The sequence below is a fragment of the Marmota flaviventris genome, chromosome 1, assembly GCF_047511675.1.
Source record: "Marmota flaviventris isolate mMarFla1 chromosome 1, mMarFla1.hap1, whole genome shotgun sequence".
NCBI lineage: Eukaryota > Metazoa > Chordata > Mammalia > Rodentia > Sciuridae > Marmota > Marmota flaviventris.
Genome location: NC_092498.1, coordinates 105,602,853 through 105,626,944, shown reverse-complemented (window position 1 = coordinate 105,626,944; position 24,092 = coordinate 105,602,853). Strand labels below are relative to the sequence as shown.

The 24,092-nt window shown below is 37.6% G+C and overlaps 1 protein-coding gene across 1 annotated transcript in view; it reads right to left on the bottom strand.

Moving 5' to 3' along the window:
* The window catches only part of Abca13 (ATP binding cassette subfamily A member 13), a 437,088-nt gene that overhangs the window by 94,044 nt on the left and 318,952 nt on the right, over window positions 1-24,092 (bottom strand). Inside the window, exons 50-56 of the mRNA XM_071608614.1 lie at window positions 22,964-23,018; window positions 21,436-21,613; window positions 18,359-18,474; window positions 13,066-13,222; window positions 7,630-7,883; window positions 3,518-3,710; window positions 539-648 (exon numbers count right to left, since the gene is read on the bottom strand). Of these exons, the coding sequence (XP_071464715.1) occupies window positions 539-648; window positions 3,518-3,710; window positions 7,630-7,883; window positions 13,066-13,222; window positions 18,359-18,474; window positions 21,436-21,613; window positions 22,964-23,018 (1,063 nt within the window). The remainder of the gene's footprint in view (window positions 1-538; window positions 649-3,517; window positions 3,711-7,629; window positions 7,884-13,065; window positions 13,223-18,358; window positions 18,475-21,435; window positions 21,614-22,963; window positions 23,019-24,092) is intronic.

Below are 24,092 nucleotides of genomic sequence, written 5' to 3'. Positions count from 1 at the left end.
GCCCAGTGACCTCACATTTGTATAGAGAAGGTAAATTCAAGTCTTCCCCACTTCCCCAGATGACCCTGTTTGAGTTTTCAATGTGTGCACTTCTCCCAGTTCAAAGTTGTCAGAATTCCCTGAAGGACAGGTCTAGATAGCAAAAAGAGGGAAACCATTTGGCACCTTGTGATCACTCTGTCTAGTGGGGACATTGCAAGATTAATCCATAGGATAAGCAAGAAGAATCAACCCTTGGCTATTTTCTGCTCACCTGAGTTACATACAGACATCTCAACTGCAATCTGGTGCCTCTCAGAGATGTCTGCCCTCAGCTGCTTTGTGACAATACCTCCCTAACCCTTTGCTCTGGCTATCAGATTTCAGTTCCATTATGGACACACTTACCCTTTTGGAGAAGTGGTGATTTGAAGATAAATTTGGAGGAAAATTGTGCTTTCAAACTTTATTCCACAGGGCAGAAACAATGTGGGGTTTCTCAGGGCTTGATTATTACCTGCTTAGGCAGAACAGCAAAATGATTAAATCTTAATCTTACCCCATGGGAGCCCTAATGACAGCGTGTCCTGAACTCGGAGGAACTTCACCATTCAAAATTTTGAATGTAGTGCTCTTCCCAGCTCCATTCACTCCTAAGAGTCCAAAGCACTAAGGAAAAAATGAAGTTAAATAAAACAGATTAAAAATAATGATAATGACATTATGCATTTTCTTTGAGTCCACTTTGAAATGACATTATTAATGTGTGATATTTGTAATTTTAAAGAATCACACATTGTAAAGCACTTTATGGATTACACAATACTTTCAAAATCATCACAGCACTTGATTAGTATAAAAACTATAGCATTCACTTATAGACAAATAAATTCATATATGGAAAACTTAAGAGAATGAGAAGTAAATGCTAACTATCCCAAATTATGCAGAGATGATAGTCTTTGAAAGTCATATCTTTGTAGAAATAATTATGCTCTTGATATTCATTTCTGTATATTCTAAAATGATTTTTTTTAATTTCATTTTTCACTCTCCATATGTATATTGCTTGTAGCTATATACCTTCCTTGAAGAGTACTGAAGAGGTTACAAATTCATTCCTAGCTCAATGCAAATACTGACACTCAGAAGATGACCCTTAGTTTTATGCTCTTAACACTCAATCAACTTATTTCTTGGTCCAATCTTATCATATATTCCATGTAAAAATTGGCCTTCTGGTTCTTTTTTCTAGATGTAGTCTTGTGCCTCCAGGTATACTCTGTTTGAGAATTCAACATGGTGCCTGAGAATCTGATTCTTGTCCATCTCCTTCCCAGACAGTTTTTGAATGAATCGGTGATTCTATCTATTTTCATATACTGGCTTCCTGGCTTCTGGGATCTTAGAAAGTGACTGCTTCTGGATTTCTTTGAGCATGCCACACCCAGCTATCACAGAATTCTACATCAGGCCTCTGAATGCCACTGTCTGAGTTGCCACCTGCTTTAATTACCATATTTCTCCCAATTACCCATATCTGAAATATGGTTTTATCTCAGTCCAGGCCTGTCCCATGTCATTGATGTCGGTCAGGCCATAGCTGGGTGCTCCAAGGCACACCACCACCAGGCCAACCAGATGGTATCTCTGTTTAAAGGCTTAGCCATAAAGCTACCTTTGAAATAAAGCTCTCACCATGCAACTGTCCTTCTCCTCTCCTTGCACATTCTTTAAGATATAAAGCACTATAGACACTACCACTCATATATCTTCTAATCCTATCCTGCCTTGGGACAAAGCTTATGCTGTTGTGTAACACTGTGTGTGTTTATGATCTTTGGTTTTCTACCCAGTTAGTTATTTCTAAAGGCACAGGAGCATATCTCAGTCATTTCTATTTTCTGAAGGCTTTTACAAAGTACTTCCCATCTGGGTGACTAAACTGTAATGCTCATAAAAGCTTAGCATATAAAACTTATAATAATTCTCATCTTGAATGTCTCCAAAAGCGTACATGTTGAAGGTTTGGTCTCTAGTCCTTGGTGCTATTTGGAAGAGGTGCAGTCTGTTAGGAAGTGGGGCCTAGTGGATAGTGTCAGGTCATTGTGTGTGTGCCCTTGAAGGGGATGTTTGGACCCTGTTCCCTTCTATTCCTCCTTCTTTTGCACTTGGTCATGAGTTGAATGATCTTTATTCTCTATGAGCTCCTGCCATGATGTAATTAAGCCAACTCAGGCCCAAAGTTAGGGGTCAATGAGTCATAGACTGAAACCTACAGAACTATGAGCCCAAATAAACATCTCCTCTCTTATAAGTTAATTATCTCCCCTGTTTTATTGCAGTAACAAAAAGTTGACTAACAAAAAGTCAAATTTATATGGCATCTCATATCAGATACATAAATCATAATTCTTATGAAGATTTTCAAGTTTTTCACTTACTCCTTAGCTTAAACCTACCATAGAGAGGTAGCAGTAAATTAATATTGATTTTAATTAATTTCAAAACAAGGGTGAAAAACGTTCAAATAAAATAGGTAAGACTGCAGAGCCAGTCTTAAAGTAGTAGAAAGAATAGCTATAAATAAACACATCTTTACCATTTTTCCTTTTCTACCAGAAATCATAGTCTTTGGTATAAGGATACTCCCAGAATGCTTTAGGCTGTGCTCTTTGCCTTTTTCCCCCTCAGAATACTCATATCTGAAATGTCTATTCTCCTCTCACAGGCAGGGAATGGGTGCCAATCAGATAACAATATAGCCTACTTTGAAATTCTCAGGAGCTTGGAACAATATGCATGCAAGGTGCTCTTTTATTTTTAACAGTTAATTAAAGATAATCATTTCCAGAATTGATTTCCCTTTATGCATTAAGTACAAATCAGGTACAATTTATATGGCTTCTGTCAGTTCTGATTAAAGATTTCTCCTAGAATTAATGCCATAGCCATGAAAAAATTTTGCAGCTATTGCAATGGTGTATGAAAAATATTCTTTGGTTTTCCAGAGTAGCATTTTATTAGTTGGGCTTAACTGTACACTTAAAAAGTATTGAAGTCAAAGTGAGAGTAAAAAGCAGTTTCCTTTATTAACTATAATATACTTTCACTTAATAAAATGATATCCCAGAGCTGGGGGTGGAGCTCAGTGGTACAGGGCTTGCCTAACATGTGTGAGGCACTGGGTTCGATTCTCAGTACCACATAATGATAAATAAATTAAAGGTACTGTGTCTATCTACAACTATTTTTTTTAAAGACATACCATAGTCCAAACCATACTTAAAACTACTGAGTAACATAAAATTTTAAAAATTATGAAATAAAACAAATGTTATCAATCAACAGTGATTGCACTATGGAAAGAGCCAATTGACCCTCTTTTTGGTTTTTCACCTATGATTGTGAAAATTCCTGAAATTTAAAGGTTGAATATAGCCATGATTTCAGCTATTCTGAGAATATCACAAGCAGGTCAGCAATTAGAATTATACAGGTTCACAACAGAAAAGGACAAAAAGAGAAGCTTTGCTACCTCTCCTCTTGATATGCCTAAACTAATATCTTGCACAGCCATAGTCTTCTTAAAAAAGCTTCCATAACTTTTACTGAGGCTGTTTAACACAAGGATGTCTCCACTGGTCCTTCCTTCAAGCACCCTCATTTCCTCCTTTTCAACATCTATATCCTTGGAAGACTTGACTGTGCCTTGGAGAGAAGAATGACCCCTGGAAAGATAAAGTCAGAGTCAATTCACACTTAGGAAATTATATTGGGATATTCTATAAGAGAGATTATGAAAACAAGAGAAAACACCTTCAGATATCTATATCACCTTCAACCAAAACACCTTAATCTTGACATCCTGCTTACTGATTCCCAGCAAGAATTAATTTTCATTCCCTAATTTGAAGGAAATATACATGCTACTAAAAGATACTGAAATAGATTGATACTCAACTAGAAATAGTTTTTAATTTTATGAATAATAAAGTAAATCCAGACCTTACTAAATGCAAAAAAATGCCATCAAACTATATCAACTTTTATAGGAAATAGCTCATTTAATAAAATAAATTATTAAAACATCCAAATACTATAAGTTTATAGTTTAAGTTGGATTGCATATAAGGATTGTATTGCTAGCACATCATACAACATCTTGCAAAAAGTATTCAATAAGTATTTTCCAGATGAATACAAATTTAATTATCAATTTCTAACCATTTCTCTCTAAATCTAAGCTGCTCTCTTTTCTTTATGGCTTTCAATCTGCTGCATTTTAATTTTCAAGTAAATTTCAATTTCCCCTGTAAACTGTAATATGCCTATATTTTAATGATTAAATAGGTACAGACCACTGAGTAAATATTATACTAACACTAATTTCCTGCTTTCCACAGGGCAATATTTTTATGGAATATGTTATCATATTGTTATGGAGGAAAATGGGTGAAAGGTAATAGGAGCTTAATTTTGCAACCTTGCAATTCTCAAACTATTTTAAAATAAGAAGCTATTAAAACTCAATGAAAATATCCACTGCCAGTCCTCAGTCATCTTAACTCTTTTTTCTGTATTTTTTTCCCAGACCTGAAATCACCTTTTGGCAAAAATATAATATATTTCACACTTATCTTTGATGATTGATAGCTAGACATTCAGGAGTGTATATTATATCATTTATATAACATTCCAAAGCATGAAAAATGAATCAATGCATATAAAAATAAGAAAATCAGTTACCCAGAAGGCAATCATTGATGAGGAAGGAATATCAAAGGTGTTAAATATATTCAATTAATCTGAGAGGGGGTTACATGGGTGTGCACAATTTCTAAAAATCCACAAAATTATACCTTCCTGCTTGAATGTCATTTCCCTGTCCCAGGTGAAGGTCTGTTTCTTGATCTGCTTTGCCCTTCAAAGTCCTTTTCCTACTCTAAAGGATCAGGCCATCATTATGCCATCCTGTCTCCAGATGATCTCCACACAACCTGTGGTACTTTACAGATACCTCCTGGGTCTCAACCCAGAGTTACTTATCTCAGGGTACCAGGAAGGGACACAGATGTGCACAACTGTTTAATCTTCACAACTAATTCTGGTGGCTGGAGAACAAGTGACGAAGATTACTTCTTGTTGGGCCCCCCCTTCCAACAATCCACAATCCTAATTCATTCAACTGCACTCAGCAGTGTGACCCTCAGACATCTTCCAACTGAAAATCACAATAAATGGTATCTTTATCAAAGAAGAAAGATCCAGATGGACACTAGATATAGCAGAAATTTGCAAATGCTCCAGCATACCTAATATCTGGACCACATGGCTATTCTGACTCAGCCAGCACAAAGGACACAGAGAGCACACCCCATCTCCAGAAAAAAAAAAAAAAAGAAAGAAAGAAAGAAAAAGAAAGCAGGAAAGAAATCCCCAAACTCACCCAACCTGGATGATGTTGGGCTTCAGCTGGATGCTAACCAAGACCTGAATTCTTAGCAGACAACCAGGGGTTGCGGAATGGAGCCAGGGTGTGTTAGACGATGACAGCAGTGAGGCGGGCTCCACACTCAACATCTAGCACCAAGGTTCTAGTGACAGATGCACTGCTCAGAATGGGGAAAGCCAAGTCTATTCTGTTCCTATTTAGAGAGCATGGTCTTATTCTCTTCCAAGATTCAACTATGGCATGTATAATTTTCCTATATGCTTGTAATTAAGCAGAGATAATTGATATAAATACTACAGAGGTGCCCCATAGATTTAAAAAAAAAGGATGTTATAGAAATGCTGAGATGGGTCAAAGTATTTTGGGAGCTGAGCAGAGGCAGGAAGAGGTGTTGGATGTTAAATCAGACAGGTGCAGGTAATATGAGGCAAACATCTCTGTGGTGATGGCAAAGGATCACAGATAGCTTTACCAGACATGAGCACCAGAGTTAGAGGTGCTTGTTAAGAACCTTGGAATGTACCTTTTAAATAATAATTAGTGACCCCATTGGATCTGGATTTAAATGACAAAAATGACAGCATCTCACAGTCATTGAACTATTTTGACAGATATCTATAAAGGAGCATCAAGCAACTGGTATCTAAATTAGATTAAATTTATTTGCTCTGTGACATTTATGCAGATATAAAATAACAAAATTGACTATCTACTGTGAATATTAAAGACAAAATTCTTTTTTTAAAATTTTGACACAGGGTCTCACTACATTGCTTAAGGTCTCACTTAGTTGCTGAGGCTATATTTGAACTTGCCTCAGCATCCCGAATTGCTGGGATTACAGGTGTGTGTCACTGGGCCCAATTAAAGACAAAATTCTAAAATAAGGTTCAACTAATACTTACACTTTACAAAATAAACATAATCCAGAGGTTATGTGTGTGTGTGTGTGTGCGTGTGTGTGTGTGTGTGTGTGTGTGTGTAACCCAGAGCCTCATACCAGGTGAAGCAAGTGCTCTACCACTGGCGGTATCCCCAACCCAGAATGTCTTTTCTTTAAAAAAAAAATCTTTTGATAATATAGGAGGATGAAGCAGCTGAAATTCTGCCAAAGGGGGGGGGGGTCTACATTACAGGTTTTAAAACAGACTGTACTGTTAAAGGATATCACAGCACAAACTGTATTTGTACAGCACTCTACTTCAAATTGAGTCAGTTTTTACAAATCTGCAGATTCCAGAGTGATTATGGCCAAATTCAAAAGAGCTTTGGAACTTGTAATCAAAATGGTTCTCTACGTTAGCAGCTTACATGGGATATGTGAGAAAATGCATCATGAAATGACTGAAAAGGAAAACATACATATATGAAAATCACCATAAAATATTAATAATGTTAGTTAGCCTTTATAATATTAATAGGTTCTCCAGTAACAGGGTCTTAACAATTTCTCCAAAATGAATCTCTCCCTTAAGCAGAAGTCAGAGGGAAATAGCACTGGGAAAGAGCAGGTCAATGGATTCAGGTCATGCAGGAGGAGATGCATCATTGAGGACCTGCACAAGAAAGTACATTTCTTCCCTATGTATCTCAAATGTATTATCTGACAATAATCTTGACTTCTTTGCAAAGTGGGTGTATGCGTATGTGTGTTTGTCTCTGTGCATGTATATAGACTAAAATACATGTCTATACATCTATCTAAACTGTGCATGGCACTGACTTGTATTCTAACTTAACAAAGATGAGAACACAGCAATAGAAGGAACTAGATTGGGTGAAGGCCATGCAGTTATCTCTGCTGAATTTTCATACTTTCCTGCTTCCAAGAGTTAATGGCATTTAGTCATAAAATAAATTACTTTATGGTATCAACCAAATTCACCTGAGGAACTACAAAGTAACAAGGAAATTGAGCAATTTCAAAGTGGAAAATACACAGAGACAACTAAATAATTGGAACGATTATCTCACCAGTTGGCACTTTATCTTTTGAAATTCCCTTTTCCTGGTGTTGGTGACTCAACATGAATCAAAATAAAAAAAAGAAACATAATATCTTAACTTATTATAACCATGCATAATACTGATCAGACACTTTTCTTATCTTGCAACCTCCAGGCTGGACTTTTTTCTCCCTTTCTTTATTCAAAAATCACTGCCACGAGAGGCAAAGCCCTTCAGAACACACACACCTTGACCACTGCAGAAGGTCCCAGTGCAGTAGGATCCTCAAGAGGAGAAGAATTGTGCCCTGAGAGGCCAATACCACAAAGATCCAGCCCAAGAAGTCCATCTCAAAGGGACTCATATAGGAATCAATGCCGAAGTTGTGGGTCAGGTCATATTTGATCTGGTTATAACAGAGTTCTATCAGTCCTTGACCCAAGCAGAATTGAGGGAAAATAGTGAAGACCCACTTGAGGACATCATAGATATTCTGTAAATTCTGCACAGAGAGAGAAACAAACAATAAAATTAAAAGCTATTTCTCTTTGATAACGTATCCATAACTTATTTTCCTCCTTTGTTGGAGCTGTGTCCCAGGTTTCCCTATCCCAACTACTCAGGAGCATCCTCACACAGCTATCAAACTAAAGAAGTTTGCTATTCAGATTTTGGATACAATGGTATTTGCCTTGCTCGGCTTTACCTGCTTGCAACCCATGACACCTTTATTCCTTTTCTCTCCTTTAGAATAGGAATGCCTATCATATGGCTGTCTCACCATTATATTTTGGCAGCACATAACTTATTTGGTTTCAAGGGCTCACAGTTCGAAACAAAATTGCCTCAGGATGAAATATAACTTTCAGTTTCTCCCATACCTGATTCAGGTGGTATTTATAAATGAGACTTTGGACCTTAGATTTTAGAGTGGATGCTGCAATAAGTTAAGACTTTAGGGTTGGTGAGATGGAATGAGTATATTTTGCATGGGACAAAGATTTGAACTTTGGGGGCCCAAGAGCAGAATGTTATGGACTGAATATTTGTGCTACTCTCAAATTCATACTTTGAACATTGTCAACACTGTCAATGTGACACTGTTAGACATGGGGCCTTTGAGAGGTAGTTAGGTATAGATGAAGTCATGAGGGTGGAGCTTTCAAAATGGAATTAATATACTATGAGAACATCAAAGGACAACAATGCTCGCGCTCTCTCTCTCTCTCTCTCTCCACCCTTTCAGGACACAATGAGAATGTAGCCATCTAAAAGTCAATCACAGGGTTCAATGAAGAACCAAGTCTAAAGTCTCCTTGATCTTGGACTTCTCAGTATCTAGAGCTATTGGAAATATGTTCTACTGTTTAAGCTATGGTTTTTGTTACAGCAGTGTTAGAGTCTGTAAACAAGTCAAAATAACACCTGGCATTTTGCCAGGGGAATGTTAGAGTTCGTAAACAAGTCTGGATGGTGCCTGGCAAAATGCCAGAGGGAGTGGTTTGAGAAGTAACAAAAGCGAGCCATTAAGTGTGGAGATTCCTTATTGGTTGACTGATGTATCTAGTTTATGCTAATTAGATAAGCTGTGTGGAATGTATAAATACTGCTCCTGTCCTGCAATAAACGGCTCCCACTCCTGCTGTATCAACGTACACAAGTTGTTCGTCACCCCCCGGTTATTTTGCTGCAGCCGGACTGCGGCACAGCAGTAGGAGCAAACTAAGACACATGGGTAATATTAGTAGTCCAAAGATGACATGAATGTTTCAGTGAGTTGGAAATATCAGGAACTTGTGACTGTGAACACTTAAATAATATGCCAAATGTCTAGTTAATTCTTAACACACAATAAACATTAAATATATGCATCATCATTATTAAACACAAAATTGAGTGGTGCCACAAAAACATGTATAAGAGGTCAAAAAGATCCCAGAGAAAATGAATCAAATAAAATAGACTGTATATCTGAACACAATTTTAAACAGAATATATCTAGAAATTTTAAATCTCTCATACATTCTGTTCTTGTCGTTACTATCTGGTAAATGCTAATTTTACTTTTAAATGAGATTAAACTTATTATACTGTTAAATCAATTGTCCACTAAATGCTTTTGGCAAATTGTCATATGCTTTCAGCTTCATTGGACTTTATCATATTTCATTCTCTCAATAAATATACAAGATTTCTTCAGTTACCAATGAAGAAACAGTCTCAAATGGTGATTAATATATGCAAGCCACACTCATTAGGGCCAGGAATTGATCCTGACCTTTCTAATCCAAAGACCAAGGTCTTTCCACTAAGGAGCATAGCCTTTGGAGAAAATTCACCAAAATGCTGGTCTGTTCAGTTGACATTTAGACTCAGTAAAGCTATCTGAAAGTATTTAACCCAGAAAGAACACATTAACTGGAACTACCAAACCCTGCAAATACAATGAAGAATTAGACTTATATTTTACAGTCTTTCACTACTCTATCTAAAAATGAACAAGTTTATTTTATAAGTTAGGGAAAATCATCACAATATGTTCATATGATATTATATATATATATATATATATATTTAAAAATAAACTTATATAATTGTCAATGCATATTTCTCACTAGATAATATACAGTTTTTCCCTTACAATGCAAACTAAACACTTAACTAAGCTAAGTATAGCCTTAAATAATGTGTTTTTGAGCTACAGCAAATTTAATAACAACTTTTTAAGGCATTTACTATCATAATATGATTTATTGTCTTTTGCATGTAGACATGAAGAAAGTACAAAAGCTTCATTTAATTCTTTCTTAGTTTTTTCTTGACTGCTACTAGTTATACATTTTGATCAGTCCTAAAGGAGCTTATTAATTCCACTTTTCATAAAACTATATCCCTGGATCAATTAATGTACCTCATGAAAAGATTTTATATTATTAGTGTTAGTATAGGAACAGCAGAAGAGTGTAGGTTTTAACTCAGGAATTGGTAGGTAATTAAGGAAATGACATACTAATGGTGATGACTTTATATCTCATTTTAAGGAATTCACAATCATCTCCATACAAGTATGAACAAAGAAGTATGAACACTGAGTTAATAGAGAGTCCACGCATTTGAGGGGTTGTAGCTGCATTCATGGACAAAGGATCCACACACAGTGTTCCATTTAGGATATGTAGAGACTGATCACATGACCAGTCTACCCAGAAACAAGCACATTATTTTTAATTCCACCAACATCCTTCTGGCCCCAACAGGAATCCTTACCAGTAGGAGAGAGAGAGATCCTAAACTTCCTTGCACTAGAAACTAAAAGCATAATTTTATCAACTACGATTTGATAACAATGAAAAAATATCACATCAACACTATAGTTTATATGCATGATGGTTAATATGATATTATGGTTTTGATATGAAGTGTCCCTCAAAAGCTCCTGTGTTAATACAGCAATGTTGGAAGGTGAAATGCCTGGGTTCTGAGAGCTACACCTAACCAATCCATTCTAGTTTGGATGGGCTAAGTGGATGTTAACTGTAGGGCATGGCTGGAGGAGGTGGGAACTGGTACCACCTTAGTACCCACTGAGGATGGATTCTGCCATGAAAGGGTTCATCTTCCCTAATGGCCTTTCCCCTTTCTATCTCCGCTTCCTGGATGCCAAGAACAGATATTTCCCTTCCACCAAGCCAATCTGCCATAATATTCTGCTTTACCTTGGCCCCAGAGCAATGGAGTCACCTGCCCAAGGTCTGAAAACCATGACCTCAAAATAAACTTTTCCTCCTCTCAGTTCTTCTTGTCAGGTATTTTGGTCAAAGCAACAAAAAGCTGACTAATACATATGGGTTATATTAGATCTTATGACTGACCTGAGAAGTCAGTTGCTTTTTTTTTTTTTTTTTTTTTTTTTTTTTTTTTTTTTTGGTTTCTTTCATTAAATCTGTAAGATCATATTGTTCCATGACTTACAAATGAATACTTTTCTTAGAAATCAATACTTGAATAATTGTGAGTTTTTAAGACAGAGAATATCAAAATAAAGAGCAAAGGAAAAGAAAGACATAAGAAAATGTAATAAAATTGTTCTTGTTACTTATTACCAATTGATTTAGACCAATTTTATTTTTGCAAAAATAATATCTATTAGCTAGCATTTTCTTTAGGGAGGCAATGATGTTTATAATTGGAAGTAACAATGTGTTTCTACCTGCCATGCTTTTAGACTTTAATGGATGAAAATGTTCCTGGCTAGTTTCCTCTATTATCTTGTCCCCTAGAATAGACCTGAATTCTGAGTTTCTCACCTTTGGGATTGTTTATTTTGGGTCAGATTTATTTTTTACCACAATTCCTATGTATTCCTGATGGCACATGTCATATTACAAACTGATAGAGGGGGAGGAAAATTGTATTCTGCTTCTGCTGATTTCAATATTCTTCTCAAGCTAATGCCAATTAATTGTTCTGAAAGCTTTCTATTTAAAGGCTAGACATATTAACACAGATTACTGTCAAACCAGATCTGTAAAAAAAATCACTGAAATAGATCATTCCCCTCATTGAATGTGTAATGGATATTTACATACTTCATTGCTTCTGCACAAACATGAGGCACAATAATAAAAAATAATATTGGCCATCATTCAAGAGTCTGCTAAGTCTGATCCAATCATGAGGAGTAAAGCCGCCTGATCAGGTAGGCATCAGTTCTTGTGTCATTGGGAATGATACCAACAGCACATCCTTCAACGGGGAGCTCTGTACCTTTCTCAGGTGATTTCCTCAAACTAAGCATTAGTCAAACCCTGGGAACAAATGAGAAATCAAAGCTCATGTGAACAGCAGGAAGCCAGAAGGGAACAGTGTGATCAGAGGTGAGAAAAGAGTGCAGAAACAAAAAGGATTAAAATATAGGGTCAAAATAGAGCACAAGGTCCGAAGTCTACACCCATTGGTCATACATGGGCTGTCAGATGGCTTGAAGCACAGGCCAAGAGTAAGGAGAGACAGGAGAGAAGGGGAATGGCAAGGAACAATTGGAATGTGTCTACAGAAAGCATTCAGCTTGACCTAGACACCAATTTGGATGTTTGGAAAGTACCCTAAAAGGTCCTTGCTAATGGGAATGGCCTAATGAAGAGAAGCATTTTTCTATTTCTTAGTAGAATTTACTGTTTTTTATTCATTTAGTAAAAACTAAATCAGTACTAGGGGATATAGGAGAGAAGGCAGAATCCATACAGATGTGTTATGATCTGAAAGTAGGGTCAGTTGCTGTGGCCCATCCTACACTGTAATGTCCAACCACTGCCATGGTGACATTGTGACAAGGCACTTATCAGTGCATTCACTCATCCATCATTAATCAGTAATTCACCATTGAACGATCTCTAAGAAAGACACCAGGTATGCAGCAGTGACCATATTCATAGATCTGCCTTGGCTTTTGGAACAGTTGCAACTGTGCATCCTTTGTTCAATTATCACCAACCCAGCACATGGCTCTTATAATGCTACAGATGGGTTTTTAAATTAGAATGCATTTCTTTTTCTGGAATTTGAAGGCAGTGGATACTAGCACATTTCCATTGAATTGCAGTAGGAAAAACAACAAAAGACACATGCATCCCTGTTCTCCTTTCACTCATGCCTTCAGAAATGACACATTGCCACTGACTGACCTGGGCTTTGGAGATGATGGCCAGGATCCGGGGCATGGTGGTCATTAGCATGGTACACAGACCAAAGATAAAGTTCAATGAGATGTAGGAGATGAAAGCCACATCTGAACTGGAGAAGATTCTGGACATCAGATACATCCATGGAAGTGTTGCATATCTGAAAAACAGAGTGGAAATTTATATTTATTTTTATAATGACTGAATTATGGATGCAATTTTACTGGCCTGGTAAAGTTTTTCTGTACATAGTTAACAAAAATAAACTTCATGTAACATATCTCATGGTCTCCAATAGACAAAGCGCTCTTCCTGAGGCTTCTAATGACCCTGAACGTAATGGAAAGAGCACTGTGTACGTTGGTTAGGAGCCTGACCTTCCAGCTTTGGGACCTGGGGCAAATCAGCTGACATCCCCCACCACCTCTTCCTGCAATGGGACACTTCTCTGTTCTGTGTCTCATCGTTAAGAAATAATGCTTGGGGCTGGGGTTGTGACTCAGTGGTGGAGTGCTTTCCTAGCATGTGTGAGGCAATGGGTTTAATCCTTAGCACCACATAAAAATAAATAAGTAAAATAAAGATATTGTGTCCATCTATAACTAAAAAATTATTTTAAAAAAAGAAATAATGCTTATTTGTTATAGTGAGAATTGAAAAATAATGAGAATATGAAAAGCCACCAGTGCTCTACATAAAAATAAGGCATAAAGATAAAATCTGAAAGTTTCATGTACAGAATGCATATTCATAGTAGGCACTATACTGTCACTTCCACAGTGTCCTCTACTCCTCCACACACACCCCAACAATGTGAAAGGTGGAAGTCTGATCCTCCTCTTCCAGGTAGAGCAACAAAGAGTTGACACCTTTATCAAACTTTCAGAGCTGACCATACATGAGTCTGGCACAGGATTAATTTCTGAACATGCCAAAACTGAGTAAGAAGGAGTATTGCTAAATACTGAGCCCTGGAAGCAGTTCCTGTGAGTTTCTGATGACATCTACGTCTAAAAATCCACCCTGTCCCTAAAATGAAACCTCTCATTTTCTTCATTTTATCTCCCACAGTCTTAAAACTGAGTTTCATTCATGGCCAACTTTCTTCTACTTCCTTCTGTTGCAGCAAAATGGTGTCATTGTACTGCACACCATATTAAAGGAAACTGGCACTTCGAATGATAGCTCCAAATATCAGCAGAGAAGCTACTTATTTTAAATCATAGCCTTTCCCATAAGCTTCATACATCCAGAGTCCTTGTGTGTTCTCTGTACACTGAAGGTAAACACATCACTGTTTTCTTATAGTGACTGTTAAACCTGAAATACTTCAGTACCTTTAAATGACTAAGCTTTTCTTAATATGTTAACTAGTGAGACTGAAATGATGTGAGACGTCAGGGCCTCAAGATGGTTACTATCTTAGTTAAACTTTCCTTTTCAAAAGAAATCTGTGATACTGGAATGTATTCCTGGGCTAAAAACTACATTCTCTTATTTTGGAAAATATTTGGGATATTACATATAAAATCATATAGTATCTCAGAAACTTTATAGCAGTCTGCATCCTAATTTGGACTTGATGAAAATTATTTGAGCACATGCTGGAGATGAGAGCCATAAAACAATTGTTCTAAAATACTTGCTGTATAAAAGAATTAAGTTAAACCAAAATAATTACCAAGAGAGAAACTGTGACTTCTCATTTCTTCAAACTGTCAATATCTGTCTGAAATAAATTATTACACAGAAGAATCAACCCCTGCCCCCACTCATATACACAACTTATCTACATTTTCTCCTTTGTTGTCTCTTCTGGGGCAAAAATCAAGTGCTACCTTCTGTTATCTAACTTTGTTGAGAAGCAATTAAAATCACAGTATTGAAAGTATTTTTGCAACTGACATATAAGCAATAGCAGCATGTGAGTCAAATTTGGGGGTAGCTTTAATTGCCATAAAATTTGTTCTGGGAGTGAACAAAAAATTGTCTTAACTTAAAAGTACTGGTTCAAACTCTATATTATAGAACAACATGTAACAGATTGCTTTTCTTTTCCACATGACAGACTTCATAATAGCCGAAAATAACCATTTTGGTCCGCATATGCCTCCACTACAAAAGACCAGATCACTCTTTGTTCCTTGTAAAACATGATATCCAGCCAGCTCTCTCTATTAAAATTGGCAATGTGGGGTTTAGGGGAATTGGGGAAAGAGGCTCTGCACTGAGCATCTGATGTGGTCAGCACTGCGCAAAGCACAGCAGGATCACCACCCCCTTTGATCAGCATCCCTGCATTGGAGGATGAAATCTAAGAATGCCTTCCTCCAATCTATTGGAGGGACTAATCCTCACCTGGAAGCTAGGCCCTGCTCCACTGAAGATGGCTCAGAATCTGCACTTTGTTATTGTTACATAAGGTTTCCATACTGGGTTTTGTCATTTAAATATTTGACAAGTGGATCAAAGCATTGTCTAAGAAAAGTGAATCAGAGACAAAGACATAGTCTAAATGATGCCACCAGGGAGCTCCTATTGCTACATTAATGAGCAGCCTTTGAGAGTGGCTTTCAGACAGTGATGATTCCACCACATCACTTTTTTTTTAACTACATTTTCATTAGTTACCTTTTGAATACTTGGTTGAAATGAACATATTAGCAGCTCAAATCCCCTTATCTTTTGCATTTTTTAAGAAAAAAATTGAATTGACTTGTAGAACATAATTTATTGAGGGAGGTGAACCCTACTTTGGCTTTTTCTATTCCATGATATTTTACTAAAATATAATATATTGTTTTAAGGATTTTAGAATTTGCTGGACATTGGTGTACTGCTGAGTAGTTTCCTGGAATTTATGGCAGGGTATTGTTATCACATCCCCGCTTCGAAAACTGACCCTTTCCCTACTCTGCGTGAATTTCCCAAGACACCAGAGAGGATTCTGTGACTTCATCCTCATAATCATTCAGCACCAAACATGCCCCAAATATATTCTAGAGTTTAAATTTTTCTTATACAAGCTAGACTATTTTTTTCTTTCAGAGAGTTTTAAGTGTTATTTTCCTCTTTTTAATAATCCCCTTCCATCAATTTTTACTTGAAAGAAAAAGATAAACACTGTGACTAGGCATTTGTGTTTTGTTATCTCCTAGAGAGCATCTATTCATTTATCCCAGCTCTTATTTTCTTAGAGTCCAACTCATTGCATGGCCCTCCCTCAATCATGGATGTATTCTGAGGTTCCAGCTTGTTCTGTGACTCAGCCTTCCTGGAGATTGTTCTTGGGCTTCTGGTACCTACAGGTCCTGTTGGGGACAAGAGTGAGTCACCTCTGAATCCTCACCCATAGATGGCTGGGTACGCAGGAGATGCAGCTCCCCAGACTGAGGCTCTCTCTGCTCTGTCACCCATAGTAGTGGGTCACTGGTCTCAGAGTTTCACAGTGGGGTGGCTGTGCTCCAGTGAGGAAATCATGACCTTTTAAATCTGGGTTAGTCTACTACTAGATGTTAGCCCATGAACTCTTTTGGGCTCTACTTTATTGGAAATTAGTCCAGATAGCAAACACAGTCTGACTTATCTTTTATATCTTCTTATTCCTGCTAACCTAAGAATTCTGAACAGGAAGTTTGTAATAGAAATCGTTTATCAACAGATCTGTGAGTCTTTAAACCTCTTTTTAAAAAATGTTGTTCTATACATAGGGAGAATTCTTAACTTGGTGCAAATTCCTAAAGGAGCTCATAATCAAATTTATGGTTAATAAAATTTTCTTAAAATATGTTTATAAGGAGGCTGGGGATGTGGCTCAAGCAGTAACGCACTTGACTGGCATGCCCAGGGCGCTGGGTTTGATCCTCAGCACCACATACAAATAAAATAAAGATGTTGTGTCCACTGATAATAAATATTAAAAAACTCTCTCTCTCAAAAAATATGCTTATAAGAATTTCTAAACATTAACCTTATATTTCTTAATTTTTGAAATCTGTTTCTCTAAAATTCAAAAATCATTTATTTTTTGTTAGTAAAGTCCATTTTACTAACTCTATAAGACACATGTCTTATGTACTCAATGGGATCAACAAACTAAAAATAAGGCCATATACATATATAGTTCTTTATATAAGAGCTTAATTTCAAACTGAATATTAAAAAAAAACATGTCTACTATAGCATTTTTTATAGCAGAGGACATCGTATCTCCAAAAGAGTAAAATAATTCCAAGAGTAACAATAATAGCTAAAATTAATTTAATTGGACTCTGTACCACTCATTAGCCAAGCTGTTTGCAGGAACTATCCAATTTAATCTTTCCAGGAACAGAATTTGAGTTTTACAGGGAAATATTGAGGCTCAGACGGAAGAATTTATATTTCCAAGGCCACAGTATTAGAGAGTAGCAATATCAATATTCCTGTTGCACTTTCTCTTTCCCCCTACATATCCTTCCACTTATCCATCCATCAATTAATTTATTGATCCATTCATCTGATAATGATGAATACTTCTTCAAATAATTCTTCATCACCTAATTAGATGTTCTAAAAAATCCTGAATCACTGATATAAGAAGTATGTAAAACTCATTTTAGTTGTAATCTTAGGCTTAAATTAAAGCTGAATGTTTTATTTCAAAATAGCCTTGAATTACGATAAAGTAAGTACATTAATTATTTCCCTATAAGAAAGTATCTGTAAGCAAACACATACACTGGCCACATAAGACACATATTTCTGATATCAGATAGGCATTATTTAGGGTCCACTCGTAATGATCCTGATTAATGTACATATGAGAAATTTGTACAATGATTTTCTCTTTATGCGATTTTTTTCTCTGAGAAAAAAGTAATCGAAGTCAGGCAAAACATTTTCCAACTACTAACGTTATAGGAGAGGGAAATATATGCCAGACAGCGGTTCACAAGAGAATCTCCTCAAATGCAATTTCAGAGCTAACTGGATTATGAATTTGAGCCCACGATTAATGTCAAAGTGAGAATAACAGAGAATCCATTTCCCACTGCACAAGTTTGTCAAACAGCTTGAGGGCCTTTCTGAGACAGGGCCAATGCCATCTTCATTATGACCCTGTCACCCTTCCTGCCTCCACGGGAGCATTCATCATCTTGCTCAAGCTTGTTTGTTCAGCGTCCCTTGTAGAAGCAACATAATTGCTCAGGAGGAGAGAAAATCATGAAGCCAACAGCAGGTTCAAAGCCATCCTGAGGGTTTTTTCTTTCAGAAAACAAACCATAATTTTGCAGCAGTGTTTCTCATCACATACCCGAAAAGTGCCAGCAGGAGGGCTGTGGCCGCCAAGTTCTCACGGAAAGTGAAAGCTGTTAACTGGAAGGCCATAATAATGGCGACACACAGGCAGACGGAAACCAAGTAAAAGAGCTGAGAAAATAAAAAGAAAAAAGGGAGACGTGTTGCATCAGTTGGTCATGTTATATGTTTATCTCAAATGTTCCTGTTAACTTCTGCTTAAACATAGCTCCTACTTCATACATTGTAAGACTGGTAGTATAATTTGTCCTAGAGAATCAGGACAGTCACTGTTATGGGCTGAATCATGTCCCCCCAGAATTCAACTGTTGAACACCTAGGACTTCTGAATGTGACTGTATTTGGAGACAGGGCTTCACAGGTGAAGCCTGGTCCTATGTGACTGTGCCCTTATAAGAAGAGGAAATCAGCACACAGATACACAGAGGGATGAAACCACGAAGACACAAGAAGCACCATCTACAAGCCAAGGATAGAATCCTCAGAAAAACCAACCCTGCTTGTACCTCAGTTTCAGACTTGCAGCCTCCAGGACTGTGAGAAGATAAGTTTCTGCTAAGTGCCCAGTCTGTGGTATTTTGGGGTATGGCAGCCCTAGCAGCCTGACAGGGTCAGTTCTACCCATCTTCTTTCAGAAAAGTCAAGGAATCCAGTCACTCTCCAAGAACAAGGCTCTGCCCACATGTAGAATGAAGGGCAGACTCCTTGTCCTGTCCTCCTACATAGCCTTCCTTTGAGGTACTTCCACAGGACAACAGCCAGGGCGCTTCTTGGGGGCTCTCAATACCCAGTACTTATTCTTTGGGGGGGCTTCTGGCTGCAGAGCTCTTCTCAGTGTCACCCATGTGACATGGCATAATTCATGCTTACTTTTCAGATCTCAGCTTAAATTTCATTTCCCTCTTTGTGCTCCCAATTTAAAGTTATCCTCCTCCATATTGCCCCGTTTTATTTTCTCAATAAATCTAGCTATGAGCCCCTTCTACCTGGTACATTTATTTAGTCGTTTTCTGCTGCTTCCCATTAGATTATAAGCTCTATGACAGGAGAGATATTCTCTAACTTTTTCTTGACTTTAGTATCAACAATTATGTCCATTTGAGTAACTAAAATAGCATACCATAGCCTGAATGGCTGATAAATAACAGAAATGTATTGCTCATGGTTTTGCAAACTGGGAAGCTCAAATTCATGGCATCAGTAGATTTGTTTTCTGGTGAGGGTCTGCCCACCTTTTTCTTCATAAATGGTACATTTTCGCTGTGTTTTCACATGGTGGAAATGGAAAGAGATCTCTCTAAGGTCCTTAAATAAAGGCACCGACCCATTCCAGAGGGTTCCACCTACATGACTAATCACCTCTCAAGGTCCCACCTCCTAATACCATTACATTGACTATTGGGTTTGAAAGTTGGATTTTGGGTGGAAATTAACATCCAGACATACTTTGACACATAGAAGGTCAAATGAATAAAATATTTTATTCATTTATTCTATTCATCTAATGAGTCATCAAATAGAATGATCAGGGAATGAATGCATAAAGGTAGAAGAAACAATAAATCAAGAAGCTAATAAATCCTCCCTATCCTGAAACTCCAAAGAGAAATATTATAGGTAAATAAGGCCTCACATTGAGTGTGAGGAATAAAGAAATTGTCAATTAAGGAGGTAGCAAAAGGAAAACCCTAGGGTTTGGAAAACTTTGGATGCTTTCTGGTGTCTCCTGGTCTTATGACTTGGTTCATCTTCCCTTTCCCTGGGGATGGTGAGTCCATTAGACACCATGAATGGGAGACGTGGAACAGAAGAGTGACTCTTGGCCACATGTGATACTGCACCAAATTGAACAGGAGGTAAAAGCAGGCACTGAGCCTGTGCCATACCAATCAGAAGTATGGTCCTGGATGAACCATTTCCTCTCTCCAGCCTTCAAGAACCCCTTGGTAAAGATGAGGGCATCCAAGGACCAGCATTATTCAGTCTTGTTTGAGATTCATAAATTACCTTGGGGTTCTAATGAAAGGAAGACCTCAAAGACCTATCCACACCCATAGAACACAATCTTGCAGGTGGGCCCTTGGGAATCTAGAGAAGTGTCTAGATGGTTACTACCACCAAGTAGGTTTGGGGAAAACCCTGATTGAGGTGAACTCAGATGTGACCTGCATAAACTGTACTTTAAAAAAAAAATCTAGGTTACATGATCAAAAAGAAACAAATCTGCTAAATTCTAAGCCAGTTCAAAGGAATAAATACTACATAAGAGCAACATGTTAATGCATCAGATTCTGCACAAAATAATACAGCTGTTATAGAACCTAGTTAATGGCAAGTACTCAGCAAATGTTAAGCCTGCCCTACTCCCACAGACATAAAATTTCTCAAATCATAGGATGAGTCATTTATGAAGGCACGAGGACAAAAATATCACATTCCTACAAAAAGGGCAATGCCACTCTGTAACAATGAAAGTGACTACTGACCATCAAAGAGCACTTCTCTCATAGAAGATGCACTTTCTAAAGCAAGATAAATGTCCTCAACTCTAGGGAACAGCTCAACAATGCATCTGTTACTGTCTTCTTTGGAACTGCAGATAATGATCAGGAGGGTTTCTGCTGGGAAACTGAATTCCTGCAAGAAATACTAATAACTGCTGTATAAACTAGGGAATGGAGCTCAAGCCTCAGTGGGGGTGCTTTTAAGCATGCAGATGACAGATCTTTTCTAATTATTTATTAATCACCTCATCACCCACCCCTTCAAGAGTGCATATTAAAGGAGATTATTTATTCATTTCCCTAATAAGAAACTTTGCATTTCTGGTCAGGCTCTTCATTTCCCAGCCTGAGATTCCTCAGTCTTTGCCATATGAAGCATTCCTAAATGACAGATAATGACCAGTAAAGGTGACTTAACCTGAAATGCTCTCAATAATAAAATTATCCCTTCTTTTGTGGATAGTCCCCACACGCCCAGGTCTCCTCTTCCTCACCCTCACACACACACACACACACATTGAAGGGATCACTAGCATAGAGGTTACTGGGATCTCATCCCAAATCCTACCATGTCATACAGGAAGTGAGTGAACCAGTAAGTCCTGTAGCCAAGGCCACTTATGTGCTGCAACCTCTTGGCTCCGGTCACTCTGTCCCTCACCACAGAGCTACCAATTGATGCAGACAGGATAGAGAATCCCAGCACAATGCAGAGGGCAACACCACACTGGCGGATGCTCTCCAGGCTGTAGGCAAAACAGAATAGCTTGTCAGATTTAGAGGAGGAACAGGAGTCTTCTTTCTATTAAAAATCAGGGACGATAATCAGTTAGGCAGACTATCTAAATATAAGAATTCTCTCATTAAATCCCTGTGACCAACTTTGGAGACATGGATTATTGTTCAGAAGCTAAAAGACATAACTGAGAATTATAAAGTTGAGGAGCAATTTCAAATGAAAGACATGCCCAGGACGACATTCAAAATAGAGTGTGGACTTTGCCTACATTGGGATTTCTTTGTTCTACAGCAGCCCCTGCCAAGAAGGGGCATTTGCATACCTTGCAGGCCCATCTCCAAATTTAGTTACTTAAAATGCCAAAATAATTTTACAAATGGTCAAGGTCTAATCATACACATTGCACACTCTCTTGGGCACTTTTTAAAACTGGAATACTACTCTTGTTCTTTTGTCCAGCCATGTGCTGCCTGCTCTCCTCTGTTCCACCTCTGGGAACAGCAGTGCACAAATGATCTTTCAGGTGTCCAACATGATGAAACATTTCACCACCAAACATCCGCTGGGCCATGCCTTCTTTTCCAACATGTCTTGTTCTATAAAAGATGTCAACTAGCCCACTCCTGGAACTCTAGGCAGGTGTCAGAGACTGTTAAAGATATTATCCTGAAAATCAGTATATGAATGAGAGGACAAACTGCAACCCATCCTTTCTGTGATGGTAATGATTTGAGGAGAGAATGCCAATTAAGCATATTTTATTCTCACCTTGGTAGGTCACAGCAAGTGCATAAATAGTATTTATATTTATTATTGAATTTTAACTAAAAGTTTTTCAAACATGATATGGAAAGGGAGATGGAAGAAAAAAAGAGAAGTTGGACAGAACTATATCTTGTAATAAGACAAAAGAAACTGACATTCTGTACCTAAAAGAGCTGGCTTTAACACCTGCCCAATGGCTCCATGCCCCATTGGGACTGTGAGGAAAATCTCACATGAGAACTATCCAGGGAGACACTACTATATTCACCTATCTGAATTCCACATTTATGATGTTAAATTGAAAAAGTGTCCTTGAAGATGTGCAGTCCCATAAGCTGTGGGAAACACATCCCCTTAGGATGATTTCTGCTTAAAAATATAGCTGCATGATATTTTCATCCATTTTAAGCTCAGTCAAACCACTGACCCTTTTAATAATCACTTTCCTCCCGCTTTGCAAAGAGATGCCCAGGCCCTGTGCCACTAACTACATATGCCAACTTCTCTCCCAACAAATGTCAAAAAGGGACCACTAAGAGACTCAAAGATAGTCTTCCATACTTGGGGCCCTCCCAGCATTCCTTCAACTCACATCTTGTCTTCATTCAGCAAGGATCCTCCATATGGGTGGCTATAGAGTATAATTCCTGTGAACAACATATTGAAAAGTGAGCCTTCTGCTGCATGGTGACACACAGCCCACCTCCAACTCACATAGAGTCTCCTTGCCCACAAGACATCTCCCGTCTGCTTTATCCAGGCCTCAGTCCTTTAGTAGCAACAAAGGGCAAATTCTGTCATGTAATTCAGCTAATGTGCACTGGGATTTTTGCATTGCTGCTCTGGTTAAACATAACTAGGATGTAGTATAAATGCATTATATGTCAGGTACTATGCTCATGTTATATGTTATTGTTAAGTGTTGTAAGTATCTCAGTACTGAAGGAATATACCATTCATATTTTATGGTGAAGAAACAGACTCAGGCTACATAACAATATGCAGAGGAGGTCATCTGATAGAAACCAGGTCAATATTCAGTTTACATCTAGATCAAGCCAGATCTAGACAGATAGAAAACTCAAGCATTTCTTTTTCCTTGGTGCAATTTCTATTTTGGAGTTGTCCTTGGCTTTGTTTGCTTTCTCAGGCTTGTACATTAGTGCAATGCCAGCAGCCAATGTAGAGAAATTGCCATAAAGTTTCAAGTAAAAGGATTTCATTTAAAAAGTTGTTCATAATATCACACAGCATGGTATCTCTTCTCTAGCAAATCCCAGTCGATACTATATCAAGAACTCCATAACTTCAGGCAAATGGTTTGTGTTTCATCTTAAAAACACTGTGAACTATAAGAGTAATTGGGCTTCCTTTTTCTAATTGGTTGTTTTAAATGTTTGTAGATACATTGTGGCTTGAACATGGAGACCAATGCAGTAAACACAAAATCTTTGCTCTATTTTATGTAGTCACTCCTGTTTTTTCCTTTTCTTTTGAACTCACTTTTAATTAATCCTGTTGTCTATATTTTGCATTCCCTTATGGGGGAACATCAAATTCTTACTAAAGCTATCATGGAGTATAAGTAAACATAAATAAATTAAAAGGTACAGTGATAAAACAGACCAAAGTGCTCCAAAATCTCAACAGTTTTGCCGCCAGACACTTTGAGTTCTGTCTGTTTACCACCTGTTCTCTTCAACTTGACCAGCCTTTTTATT